Below are 14,330 nucleotides of genomic sequence, written 5' to 3' on the forward strand. Positions count from 1 at the left end.
AGGTCCAACTGGGTCCCACTCCGCGATCAAAACAAGACAACAGAGGAACAACCAGGGAAAATTGTAATGGCATAATGTAACTTTATTCCTCTGCTGTCCTACATCGACCACAAAACAAAACAAGACCAAACCAGACCCACACAGTCTCAACAAATGAAACCACAACCAAAGAGCCCCCCTCACTCCCCACAAACACCCATCCAGGAACCTCCAATCAAAGTCACTGAGTGCGGCTATAACTTCAAACTGCTGTCATTGATGTAAATTTAGCATTAAGTACCAAGTGTTGTAAATTTAGCATTAATGTGACAAGTAGTCAATCTTTGCTCCTGGTTGGGGATGGAATTGTCTGAGCTGGGATGATCAGTCAGTCGCAGGCTCTCTGTAATAAAACAAAAAGTAGCCGTGAAAAACCTTTTTTTTCTTATGCAGCAGTTAAGTGCCTTAATGTGGAATCTACACCTATTGGAGAACCCACAGTCCTTATGTGCCAGATGTTTTATGTGCCAGATTGTTTGAACTTTGTTAAAATACCTTTATATTGAAGAACATTTACTTATTGATGAGAAGGGCATACAGTAAGTGAAGGGTTTTGCAGAGTCATTATCTATTCCTCTCTAATCAACAAAGGAGTCTTTCGACCAAATTGTGAGTACTTGAAATGCTAATGATTTAGGCCGGACTTGACTTACTTGACCTAACCTGAGAATAATAAATGATAAGGTTAAAGGTGGTAAGATAAAAGAACACACAGTAAAACATTGGTTGCTGTGTATGTGTATATTTTTTGTGCCTTTATTAAATACCTACTGTACCTACAGTTTTATTATGTTTCCCAATATGTCAACAATCGGTGAGATTTTGGAGCAGGACAACCTGCTTGTATGGCCAATGGCAGATAAGGTGAATTCAAGTATGTGCATTGTTTATCAATTCTTTTTTTTCAAATGTCTTTATTAAGAGATTTCAGATCTGAGTTCGTACTGTTTTAAGATACAGAGATTTGGGAAGTTGTGAACTCCTATGTTACATTTACATTTAGTCATTTGGCAGATGCTTTTATCCAAAGCGACTTACAGTGCACTTATTACAGGGACAATCCCCCTGGAGCAACATGGAGTTAAGTGTCTTGCTCAAGGACACATTGGTGGTGGCTGCTGGGATCGAACCAGCAACCTTTTGATTTACCAGTTGAGTGGTTTAACCCACTAGACCATCATCTCCACTCTATGTATTTCCAGCTGATATTTTGATGGTCTTTGAATTTCATGGTCATTCTTCATTGAACTAATTGTCAGTCTAACCCACCACAGGGTTCCCTACATGAGAAACAGAAGGTGGAAGCTGCTCTTTAGTGCTGGTTATTGCTGTTGTGTTTTCTGTGGGTCTGTTGTGAGTTTGGGATCCATCAGAGATGCACATATTTGGAGCCTGAAGCTCAGTTTCACTTCGCTTGCTGGCAGTTTGCTGTAGTGCTATGACCTCATCCTTCCTAAACTGTTTTCTCAGGAGAACTATTACTGCGATGGCGAAGACGTAGGAACAGCCATTCAGACATGTGAACAAGCCCAAGAAGATGACTCTGAAAACAGAACATTAAGGCTTTGTTCACATCGTTTGCATCGCTTTATTTGTACATTCATTCACATTCAAATGTTCAGATGTTTAGATTTATGTTCAGTTTAAATTCAGGCTGTTATAAAACGCATCTAATGAGGACAGGGATGTATGATTACAAACACATACCTGAACATATCTGAGTCATACATACGACAGGCACCTCTGCCTTCACACTTCTTCATTCCCCATTTCAAACATGTAGAGTCGATGAAGGCTCCATAATACACTGGTGCAGTAATACCACCTTCAGAATAAAAGTATTTCATTAGGCCAGAAAAGTTAAGACTTGAACTTATATTGCCCAAAGCTATATAGCTATACACAACATGCTTTGTACCTAGAGTTCGCATCATCAGTGTTTGAACACCTAATGCTAGGGACTTCAGCTCAGGTGCAGTGCAACTGAAAATGTAATGAAAATATTTAAAGAATGTTAAGCATTTAAAGTAACAGTACCACTCAAAAATTTGGAAACGATTGAATGAAATGTTTAAAATCATATTAAAATCACAAGATATATGTTCTGGTGTCTGAAATCACTTTTGTAGAAAAAACAAATTTGTGCCATCATTTACATTTTTGTTCATTGGAAAATTGAACTTTTATTATTTTAAATATAAAGCCCTGGATAGATGGGAACTTTTACAATGCTCTTGGCAAAAGGACACTCAAATATGACTTTTAGTTTTTTAGATGCTTTTAGTCTCAACAGAAATATCCCAAATATCCCTACTGTAAAAAAAATGATTTACGTATTTTTTGTTTTGTAATTTTTTTTGTGTCAAGTTTTTGCACACAGTTTTTAAAGTAAAATTTACCCAACAAAAAAAAACACCAAAATAAGTAAATCTTACCAGTTGATTTTACTCCAAAGTTGCAATGAGTTTACTTTTTTTTTATAAATTAAATATTTCTAAAGATTTGATTGGTACTGTAGGTATCCATTATATATGTATTATCTGAAAATAATGCCCAATTTTCAGTGAAATGAAGAAAGTGTTATTTTTATATATTTAAAAACGGTAAGTTATAAAAACGTATGAATAAGCAAGTGAAATTTTTTGTCAAAAAAGCATTTTAATAACACTTAAACTTTAGAATTCAGAAGTTTTACATAATTAATATTGCATATAGGAACTTATAGTCTGTTTAATATTTGACCTGTGATTCTCTATGCTTTATCTCAAAAGTGTGCTTTCACTGTGCGAGTGTGTTTGCGCGTGTGTGTTGATGTGTGTAAGTATGTATGCATATTGTGTGTGTGGAGCATTTATATGTTTGTCTTTTGTGTTTTCACCTTTTTCTTGTTTTTACAGGTGTATGACTTTAGTTGTTTTACTTGTAGTCAATGTGTCTTATGTACAGCTGCTTTGTAACAATGAAAATTTTAAAAAGCGCTATATAAATAAAGTTGAGTTGAGTTGAGTAAACGTAGCTACAATATGGAAAATAAAAACATTGTCACGTACAAGCATTTAAAAAACAATTCTATACCTCTCCAAGAAGGAAAAAGTACTGCAAATATTCTATGAATTGATTACTCAGATGAAACAGAATTAGAAAATATCCAGGTAGTAGCTGACCGTAAAGTGACCATGTATCCTGGGGTTGTGCCCAGCGAGCTGATAAAGAAGCTCAAGACAGAAACTGCCATGTAGGAGGTGAAACTCTGAGTGCATTCTGGGCCCCGGGGACACTGGCCCAGAGATACTGACGTACTGTCCTCTACTGGTGAGGGAGTGAGGACACAGCTACAGTTGTGGAAAACCTGTGATCACCAAAAGCAAAGGAGAAAATATTACAACAGTAATTCTGGAGATCCTGTAGGCTAATAAGTCAACATCTGAAAAAGTGTGTATAAATATTATCCTAATATACAATGTATGGGTAACCGAGATAACAGCTTTTAACGACAAGCCTTTAATTATTTTAAAAGGTCTATAGGACCGTTTTGGAGCACCTTTGTCATTAATACATGTACAGAATGAGATACCGTGATATTGCCTTGTCCGATGGAGCTGGTACATCCTGCGAAACATGGCGATGCGTATGTAATGCCACTGTCTGAGCATACCGGATTCCATTCACTTACGGAGCAGGAGCAGTTCTGGTTACACTGAGAAACCAGTGAGTGTTCATCATGTGATATATTTGCAGTCCTGAGGAGAAATTTTTAGATTGTTGATTGTTAACAGTCAGCATTTCATTTACCAAACAGTAGCCTAAAAGCTGGAGAAAAGGGTGGGTCGGAGACACAATGCTGCGGTCAACGAAACTGGAAGCCAGTGTTTACTTACAAACATATACAAACACTTTACCCATTGTAGGACACAGTGATCCCGGCCACACGCACATTGTCACATTTTGTGCCAAACTGGAGGAGGAGCAGAAGGTAAGCTGTGATGGAGGCAATAAAAGAGAGCTGGGCCCCGGCCACCACACTCAGCTTATACCTCTTCATTATTAAACCGCCCAAAAATATTCCTACGGCAATCACAGGCAGGTTCAGGACACCTGGAGACATAATGTGTTTTTGTTACAATTACAGTCGAACCCTTGTTCTCTGTATTTTTTTGGGTTTGGTTTTGTGTTTTTTTATTCAAATGCCCCTTTGCTTTTGGTAGCCAAGACATACTTGCCCAAAAGTTTATCCTTGTTGCAAGTGAAATTAAAGAAATGCCTTGAAAAACATTACTGGTGTGCAACTTGACATAAAACAATGTCACTGACATTTAAGGATATGTCAGGACAAGTTATTTAACACAGCTCAAACATTCATTTTAGTCTGGGACTATAGCCTTCAGGTACATACACACCGGGCGTTAATCGCACGCGCTTGATGCCAGCGTTTTTCAAGACATTTTAAGGTGTTCATACCCAAACGCAGAGGGAATGTGCAAACTCACTTCCTGACATAAATGCTGCTTAATGTAAAAAAGAAACAACCCGGAACACACGGTGGCACTGCGCAACTTTATGCGTTCTGACACATTTGCTTGACACGCAGAATAAGAATTCATCTCGGTTCCTCTTCGTCAATGCGTGTTCGGCAAGACTGTTTTGTGCTTGAGCACCACCAAGTCGTGTTTTACTCTTCGAGACAAAAAAATGGCACTGATATATTCTAAGATTTTTTTGGGCATGTTATATTAAGTTAAGACTGGTCACACATTCATTTTAGTCTGGGACTAGCCTTAAACCTTGTCTGTGAAACCGGGCCTACATGTGTTATTTCCAACTTTTAGATTTGAATGTTTTAAATATGTAAATTACTAAAGTCAAACATCTTTTTTTTACAGAATGTTTCAAATGTCAACAAAACTGAATTTTACAGGGTTTTTTTACAGATTTTGCTCATTTCTTATTGAAATACGGTTCAAAATTTCTGTTTTTAATACGATTTTTTTTTTACAGTTTCATTTGTAAATACGGCAAAAAACTGTTAGATTACAGAAAAGGCCACACATTTTCAATACATATCCTTGTATTATGTAACTTTACAGGAAAAAATATTATTTTACCGTATATTTCTGACTCTTAAGCTGTTTTTTATGGATATTTTTTTACAATTAACCGTTTGTTAGTAGATATTGAGAAAAAGCCTTCATTTTCGCCAGTCATTTAATAAGATGCTGTTTTTCATTTACATGAAAAGCTTACCAATAAGAAAAGTTGCTCTTGATGTAGATTGACCAAACTGTTGCTCCATGTATTTGGCTTTGAAGGTGAAAAGGCCGCTGAAAGAGTTGAACTTCAGAACAATCTCACACAGCAACAGAATGTATATTGGAGTGCTTAGGAGCCTTTTCATGGAAGGGAGGAATCCTTAACAGTTGTAATAGAAAGTAAGAAATAAGCAATTGTTATGAATTAACTTAAGACATGTAAGATCCATTCAACTTAAATAGGAATTGTTTACTGCAAAATGTTATGTCTGGATGAACTTCAACCATTTGTGTTACATATATGGACAATACATGGATAACATTTGCTTAAAAGGTGGAAGTCAGTTGCCTTTTGCAATGCTGCCCAGTTTCTTTGAGTCAATGTTGTGGCTCTGGTCCACGTTAGAGTTTTCTTTTCCCTCCTCCCCTTGTTTGGGTAAAGATCTAGGCAGGAACCAGAAAGGGATGCCAGCAAGCAGTAAGAAGGCAGCTGACACAAAGAAGCCAAGCCACCAAGCACCTACCCAGCGTGTATCTTTTGACGTGATGGTTACAGTGTCTGAAGGGGAAATGCCATGGGGGGGAAAGAGTGTTTAATAAAATGTTAATACTATTATCATTATACAATACACAAAGACCCAAGGAGCACTTTTCAGACTGTACATGAATACACATTCATCTGCAAATATTCTCTGGGTGCTTACCTACACTGACAAATCCAATATCCACGTAAAGGCTGGCACAAAATGAGCCCAGAAGGAACCCAAATATCGGACCCAGCAATGTGATAGTCTGAAGGCATGCTTTACATAAAAAAAAGTTTGATGTAATATTACACTGTAAGTATTATTTCAATCGTTTGCCCATTTTCACATCATGTAATCATTTGATAAAAATCCTGAATATCCAAAGACCTGCTTTTTACTAACCAATGTAAAAGGCAGAATTTTCTGCTTTGGCAAAATCGTCAATATAAGAGATGCCAAGAGGTGTGACTGGTGACTCTCCGATTCCTCTGAGAGCATTTCCCAAGAACACATAGATCCACATGCTTGATCCCGGATCCTTTACACATTCTAGGGTTGAAATAGCCAACGATCATACACATATAGTGCTAAATATTTTGCATTGTTCTGTTTTAATCAGCTACCTGTTCCGATGTCATCTGAAGAGGGGATGTGTGCATTTGAGTAATCACTCTGAGCCATGGGATTATGACAAGAAGCTATACTTGTCTTATTAGCAAACCCTTGTATTACTGTGTCATATGTGTACCTGTATAAGTGAAAATTTAAGTTGATCATTATGGTAAATGACAACAAATGCCCACTATAGAAATGATTACATGTGTGTATAATGCATGTACCGCCCCATGAAGAAATGTGGCAGTCCAGTTAGAGCTGATCCAATGGCCATAAGGAAGCAGCCTATCCCTATAAGCCGAGGCCTATGCAGTGCCGCCCCAAAATGACTGACCAAGGCCATAAACAGCAAGTTACCTGCAGCGACATATAAGAGAACAGTCTGTCAGCCACACCTAAGGAAAATCCACAGGAATCTGTAATAACATTTACGTTTGTATTATAAATCAAAATTTGTGAGGTATTGTAAATTATTGACAATAAATTCAATTGTTGAACTGAATTGTTGGAGATCCAGTTCATTTTAGTGATGCTTTCAGGGAGATATTCTCAGAGAGTTGTACTAATACAAACCCATCTCGAAACCACCATCGATAAGGCCAACAACAGAGCTGGCAATATCAAATCTCCTCTCAATCTGAGTGATGGAACTCTTCAAGTAGGCTCCACACAGAGTTTTGGAGAAGTAGGCAAAGGAAAGAGCAATCATGAAAGTCTTTTTGAAAAGTAAGAGTAGAAAGAGAACCAGTGAAAAATATTGTGATAGCTCAAACAAAATAATGTCTTCATCTTCGATCATAGAAATTGATAAAAATAATTGTAACAGTGAAAAGAATGTCAAACTCAGTAAAATACCTTTAATTTGGAACAGCAGTAGTCCTTTGGGGAATTTTTATCTGGAATGCAAAGATGCCGTTGGCTGGCTGTCTTACTATAGTCGTCTGCGGTTGGCTCGGCCATTTTTCAATGACAATCCTGTCAATAAGCTTTTTTAAACCTAAACTTGACAATACAGGTAATAACAATCTGCCATCATTTACTTAGCCCATGTTCTTTTTTTTTCAAAACTTGTAAGGATTTTATTTCCTCCTATATCACAAAAGACGATGCTCAGCAGAATGTAATTTGATAGTTCTAGCAAAAATTTAATTCTGTCATCATTTATTTGCCATCAGGTCATTCAGAACCTGTATAGGACTCTTTTTACTTTTTTGTGTTTTGCAGAGAATGTCACACACGTTTGGAATGACATGAAAAAAGGGTAAATAGTAAAAATAACATTAAATTAATTAACTTACTCAAAATTACTGTCTTATTTCCCGGATGTGATGGCAGGGCTTTACGTATAGTCTGTATAGACTATAGTTGTATTGCCTTTAATGATATATGAACGTACCTGTCAGCATTTGAGACCAGTGATCCTGAACCGGACAAAAGATCACTGCGATCGCTGGTCTCAAATGTTACGAGAGTTTCCATGATAAATAAACAAGCAGGAGGCTCCCTGTAACTTATAGATATCACCCAGCACCCGAAATAATATCAAAACACTTCAAAAGAGCTTCATTATTCGCAAAAGGTGGATAAAACCTTGAAAAATTTAATTAAGAGCCCACCAAATCACAGAGATCCCGATTCGCATGGGCTTAAGATCACAGGCAACCTCTGCAATTAATACACATGACTAGAGCTCCCCAGGTAATACTAATCTTGTGCGAATAGTGCTCGGGGCACGTCAAGTGATCTCAAAAAAAGCAATAGTGACCCATAGTACAATTTTTTTTACTCACATAAGATTGCTGCACCATTCCTATTGGATCCAAAATTGATGGCACAGCACTACTTTTTAATTTTAAACTCTCCACAAATCAGTGTCGACCTGTGCCTTGTAATTGAGAAATAAAAAAATGATCAAACGCTCCGTTTTTCCACATGAGCTGGAACGTCTTTAAAAATAAACTTTAACCACGCATTCCTAATAACGGAATCCGAAGGAAGCTTATGCAGCATTGTATTCTTCCACAACCAAGGAATGGCACAATATTTAGCTATCTTTAACACCGTGTTTGTTTATTGCTTGCTCCCTCTATCCGGTTCCGAACCACTTGTGGTACTTCAGTTCTGTCATGCACGAACCAGTGGGCGGGGCTAGAATAGGAGTCGTTGATATTTTCTATTGAGGCGGTGTTCAACCTATCAATGTTGTCATAGACAGTTGCATTCCAGAATCTGCCATTCACTGGGCATTGTGTCAATAACAGATGTAATCTCAGTAACAAGGGCATCTTCAGTTCTGACACTTACATGATGTTCGCATGAATACGATTCACTCTTATATAACAAAAGCCTGGGTTAAAAATGGGGTTTTAATACATGCCTCCTTTAAGTTTTGGTAGACTAAACGTATCCCGAGAACTGACTGCTGCAGTCCCCATTCACTAATAGTATGGAGAGAATAGAAGTTTAACATGCATTAAAATCTGTGTTTAGCTGGCAAAACTAGCCGAAAAGGTTTGGAACTACACAAAGGTAAGAAAATATTTTACTTTTATAGGTGAATATAATACTTTTTTAAACATTTGCAACCTTTTTAAAGGGACAGTTCACCCAAACATTTAAACTCAGTCATCATTTACTCACCCTCATGCAATTCCGTACTCCTAAATAACTTTGTTGTGATGAAAACAGAAAAAGATATTTTTCAGATCTGACTAGGGCTGTCAATAGATTGCAATTTTTAATTGTGATTAATCGCACCCTTTTCGTGCGATTAATCACACACGTGTAGTGAAATTAAACATACACTATTTATTTTATTTAACATTTTAAGTTTGTGCTGTCAATCAATTAAAAAATTAACTAAATTATCAAACACAGCTTTTAGATTTTTAAATATGCTTTTATATTCTAATAATTTCACATTGTATCTCAGAATTATTGTAGAAACAACACATTTCTTCAACAGCATCATTTTATGAATGAAAGCCAACATTCTTATTTTGTTGGATTTGCAATAAAATATACATTTTTCTTCGAATCAAACCCATTATAATAAGTGTTCCCTTCCTACCTGTACAATATACAGAAAATAAATACAGTTCTCAAACACTGTAAACTCTTTACTGCTAAATACATGAAATACAGACGAATCCTCATTAAGCTACAAATCATATAGATTTAACAGTAGTGACAGGCAGGCGCGGATTAACCTGTTAAGGGTCCTCTGATTGGCATAATTTTTATTTTAAATCTACTTCAGCGGTAGTTAGCTCTTCATGTCATCGGTAATATATCAGGTAGTTATTCCAAAATGACACGGATCTTATACAGGTTGTCTCAGAAAAACATTCACCGATGCGTTTTTAGAGGCCGTTCATATTTCGCATATAAATGAGCTTACTTGGTAAACTGGTTCTTCGTGTTGTTTTCTTAGTAACCAGGTATGTAGAGAAAACTCTATAGTATTTGATTTGTCTGAATCCGAATGCGATTATACTGACACCCCTCGCAGCGTCGGTTTGTGTCTCAGCTTGATTCTATCGAACCCTGGTGCGTTTGCATTTACCTTACGTCATCAGGAACGTGCATGACACATGATAGTAAACAGAACACGAGTCAAAATATCTTGTTTTCATTCACTTGATGCTATTATGAGCAGCGCAGAGTTAACAACACTTCGTCTTACTGTTACGCTTAGGGACTGTACCGCTTAGGGGCTGTGTACACTGAGGCGCTTTTACGCGGCAAAGCGTTGCGTTCTTTCCCAAGTTGAGCATTTTTCAACTTTGGACGCCCGGTTGAACGCCGACGCTGAGCGTGGAAAAAAACGCCAGCTGCTCGCGTCTTCAAAAACGTGTGCCTCGGTGGACACAGCCCCATATTGAACTTTCTGCTGCTTTCAAACCGACTTTTTATCATTTATTTTTAAATCTGGAAACATCGTATTACCATTTATTTGCCGCTCCGAATCCATTCGCAACGCGCAAAATAATGCATGTTCACTCTTGCTCAAATCTAAGGTTAAATACCAACGGCAGCATCTTTTACAATTGTTTTATTAAAGTTAATACATTGTAATCGGCTAAAGCGCATGCGCAGGGTTTGGTGTGCACCTGAGTTCGCATGACATCTTTTACATTAGCAATTTTTTATGCAAACCGTGCTCCTTTCAAAACTAAACTACAATCGTGAAAGGCACCTGAAAGCCACCTAAGGGGGGCCTCACCCAAAGAGCAGCCTAGGGGCCCCTGATCCCCTTAATCCGCCCCTGGTGACAGGAGTCACAGCAGCACATTTTAGAATGCTAAGGAGCTGTAAAATGCGCTTCCCATTTTTACTACTCTTTGCATTCATTTAAGACTTTATCTAACTCGTTGAAGATTTTTCTTGAGAAAATAATAGATAAAATATGTGGTTTCTGGCACAATCTTGTGTGTTTTTGTTCATTCAAGCACGAAAGGGAAGTTAATGCGTTAATCTGAAAAATGAATAGCATGCATTAACACGTTAACTAGTTGCTTAATAGATGCCTATTTTTTAGTTAATTAGTAGTTATAAAGCACATATTCAACGTGACCATATTCTATTTCCCTAAACCTAACAACTACCTTACCTACTATTAGTAAGCAACAAATTAGTAGTTTACTGAGGCAAAAGTCATAGTTAATAGTTTATTAGTACAGAAAATTGGATCTTAAAATAAAGTGTGAATCAAATAGATATATACAATTTTTTTACTATGGAAATGGATGATGTCCCACAGCAGAAAATTGCTAACATTCTTCCAAATATATGTCTATGTTTTCATGAGAACAAAAAAATCTAAACATGTTTCAAACAACCTGCAGGGGTGAGTTAATGATGACTGAATTTCCATTTTTGGGGGAACTATCCCTTTAAAAGACATGACATAAATTTCAGTTCACTCATACAGTTAACACACATAAACACTATAACATTCTCACTACATGTGTCAACAAAATGGTATAAAATTTAAAACTGACCTTGAATATCCGAAACACAAAGATGTTTCAAACTTTGCTGAAGGCAATGGTCAGCATTTTATTTCCCCATCTTCACAAGTTGTTTAAGCAGACAAAACATCTTATGTAAAAATCTTTAATTGTACAATAACACACTACTTACAAGCAGAAATGAATGACCAAACATGTTAAAAAAAGATTAGCAAACCTTTTGAAACAGAAAGAGCCGCTCTGCAATGTTTTTTAGTCTTACTTTGATAATCCTCTCATATTAAGGTTCCCCTCCCTGTAGGAATGACTGGAGACGGCTACACATCTGAGCGAGGTGAAAATAAATGTTGTGGGTTTTGAGAAAACAATGAATCGTGTCCCAAAGTGAGCTCTACCTGACATGGGAAAATGGGTGTGTACTCTCCAATGAAGGACCGATGTGCTTTGCTGCCTTTGTTTTACTCTCAAAGCCAGAACACACAAAAGCTACTCCACATTTCTATTCCAGCAACGCTTCAGCTCAGAACGACACCAACAGCCTGACACATGCTAGTGAAAGAGAATGTTTTTGTCCCAATAAAAGCTCAGAACCACGTGTCTCGATTACATACAACATGTTTTGATGTCAAAGTTGGTTATTATGCCATATATTAACTTCAGTGCCGGTACACGTGCTAGGTCACTCTACACTTTAAAAAAACATTTCCGTTAATGCTAAAATGCAGTTTAATGCAGTGCAAAATGTAAAATACAGGTTAAACAACATTATAGTCTTATAAAACACGTGCCAAAAACATTGACCTTTGGACACAAAATTAGAGTGAACTATATAATCCGGCCCAGCCTATTAAAAGTGAATTGGTGTCTTTTAAATTATTTTTATTTTAAGATGTTTTACTATTAGTTGTACAGTTAGGTGGGATTTAAGGTGGTTTGATTGTTATTATGCATAATATGCTGTTATTACTGTGAGAATTGTCTGTCACAGCATGTGTACCTCCCTGAGGAATGTCTTATTATAATATATTTAACAGCATGTGAGTTCTGACGCCCATTTCTCCAAGCAGCTTTACCCCAACAGAACTGATGAGGATTAAGATTTACACATTCTTGAACGTGAATTTCAAGGGAATATGCGATTTTTACCATTAACCCAAAATGTTCTCACAGAGATGAATAATGCTCTAAAAAATTGCTGAGATTACTTATCTAGAGTCCATTATAATTTAAGAATTTATAATAATATTTACCCATGTTAAAGATACCAGACATCCAACATACAGTTGAAAGAAAAAGTATGTGAACCCTTTGGGCTTACTTGGATTTCTTCATAAATTGGTCATAAAATGTGTTCTGATTTTCATCTAAGTCACAACTATAGAGAAACACAGTCCGCTTAAACTAATACCGCACAAACATTATACATTTTCATGTTTTTATTGAACACAACATGTAAACATTCATAGTGCAGGGTGGAAAAAGTATGTGAAACCATAGGCTAATGACTTCCCCAAAAGCTAATTGGAGCCAGGAGTCAGCCAACCTGGGGTCCAATCAATGTGATGAGATTGGTTGTGTTGATTAAAGCTGGCCTGTCCAATAAAAAACACACACCGGTTTTGAGTTTGCTGTTCTGAAGAAGCGTTGTCTGATGTGAACCATGCCTCGCACAAAAGAGCTCTCGGAAGACCTACGATCAAGAATTGTTAACTTACATAAAGCTGGAAAGGGCTACAAAAGTATATCTAAAAGCCTTGATGTCCATGTGTCCAGGGTAAAACAGATTTTCTACAAATGGAAGAAGTTCAGCACTGTTTCTACACTCCCTAGGCGAGGTCGTCCTGTAAAGATGACTGCCGGAGCATAGCGCAGAATGCTCAATGAGGTGAAGAAGAATTCTAGAGTGTCAGCTAAACACTTACAGAAATCTCTGGCACATGGTAACATTTTTGTTGACAAATCTACGATAAGGAAAACATTAAACAAGAACTGACTTCATGGGAGGACACCACGGAGGAAGCCACTGCTGTCCAAAAAAAACATTGCAGCACGTTTGAAGTTTGCAAAAGAGCACCTGGATGTTCCACAGCACTACTGGCAAAACATTCTGTGGACAGATGAAACCAAAATTGAGTTGTTTGGAAAGAACACACAACGCTATGTGTGAAGATGTTGGTGAGCACAGCACACCAACATCAAAACCTCATCCCAACTGTGAAATATGGTGGAGGGGACATCATGGTTTGGGGCTGCATTGCTGCCTCAGGCCCTGGACGGATTACTGTCATCGATGGAAAAATGAATTCCAAAGTTTATCAAGACATTTTGCAGGAAAACTTAAGACCATCTGTCCGCCAACTGAAGCTTAACAGAGGATGGACAATGCAACAGGACAACGACCCAAAGCATAGAAGTAAATCAACAACAGAATGGCTTCAACAGAAGAAAATATGCCTTCTGGAGTGGCCCAGTCAGAGTCCTACTCAGCTATATATCTCATCAAGACCAGATGATTCCTTTAAGCTATCCAAACTGGCAGAGTGCATCGAGGACATAAAACATTGGATGACTAGAAATTTCCTCCTTTTAAACTCTAGCAAAACAGAAATATTCCTTATAGCACCAAAATCAAGTAAACAGAATATCTCCGACTACAGCCTGCAAATTGAAAGCTGCACTGTTTCTCCAACAAATACAGATAAAGACCTAGGCGTTATATATTGGACGGCAATCTGTCATTTAAAAATCACATCTCAAATATCACAAAAACAGCCTTCTTCCACCTTAGTAATGTTGCCAAATTACGAAATAGTTTATGTTTTGCAGACGCAGAAAAGCTTATTCATGCATTTGTGACCTCACGGCTTGACTATTGTAATGCTCTACTTAGTGGTTGTCCTGTATCATCGATAAACAAACTACAGTTAGTT

General features: G+C 37.3%; 1 protein-coding gene across 5 annotated transcripts; it reads right to left on the reverse strand.

The window, feature by feature from the left end:
* Positions 1-841: 841 nt before the first annotated feature.
* Positions 842-11,909, reverse strand: LOC130421086 (solute carrier organic anion transporter family member 1C1-like). Of its 5 annotated transcripts, XM_056748765.1 has the most exons (17): positions 11,796-11,909; positions 11,618-11,725; positions 11,431-11,500; positions 7,283-7,402; positions 7,001-7,142; positions 6,652-6,784; positions 6,436-6,560; positions 6,215-6,361; positions 5,990-6,088; positions 5,635-5,844; positions 5,281-5,445; positions 3,939-4,134; positions 3,614-3,779; positions 3,204-3,388; positions 1,958-2,022; positions 1,747-1,864; positions 842-1,582 (listed from the first exon to the last, which is right to left on the reverse strand). In XM_056748765.1, the coding sequence occupies exons 4-17, from the start codon at positions 7,385-7,387 to the stop codon at positions 1,300-1,302; spliced, it is 2,139 nt and encodes a 712-aa protein (XP_056604743.1). In that variant the 5' UTR covers positions 7,388-7,402; positions 11,431-11,500; positions 11,618-11,725; positions 11,796-11,909; the 3' UTR covers positions 842-1,299. The 5 variants fall into 5 exon arrangements, with proteins under 5 accessions (XP_056604743.1, XP_056604747.1, XP_056604742.1 ...); XM_056748769.1 differs by lacking the exons at positions 11,431-11,500; positions 11,618-11,725; positions 11,796-11,909 and adding an exon at positions 8,218-10,053 and having other exon boundaries at positions 7,283-7,323; XM_056748764.1 differs by lacking the exons at positions 11,431-11,500; positions 11,618-11,725; positions 11,796-11,909 and adding an exon at positions 8,218-10,053.
* Between the last annotated feature and the right edge of the window lie 2,421 nt (positions 11,910-14,330).

Source organism: Triplophysa dalaica, chromosome 5 (genome assembly GCF_015846415.1).
Source record: "Triplophysa dalaica isolate WHDGS20190420 chromosome 5, ASM1584641v1, whole genome shotgun sequence".
Classification (NCBI taxonomy): domain Eukaryota; kingdom Metazoa; phylum Chordata; class Actinopteri; order Cypriniformes; family Nemacheilidae; genus Triplophysa; species Triplophysa dalaica.

What these genes read in the sequence shown, in the direction of transcription:
- LOC130421086 (XM_056748765.1), bottom strand. Translation starts at nt 7,387, where the DNA reads ATGGCCGAGCCAACCGCAGACGACTATAGTAAGACAGCCAGCCAACGG. An exon ending in AAGAGCAACTTTTCTTATTG is followed by an intron (nt 4,135 to 5,280) that starts GTAAGCTTTTCA and finishes TTATGTCTCCAG; the next exon opens with GTGTCCTGAACCTGCCTGTG. An exon ending in ACTGATGATGCGAACTCTAG is followed by an intron (nt 1,865 to 1,957) that starts GTACAAAGCATG and finishes TTTATTCTGAAG; the next exon opens with GTGGTATTACTGCACCAGTG.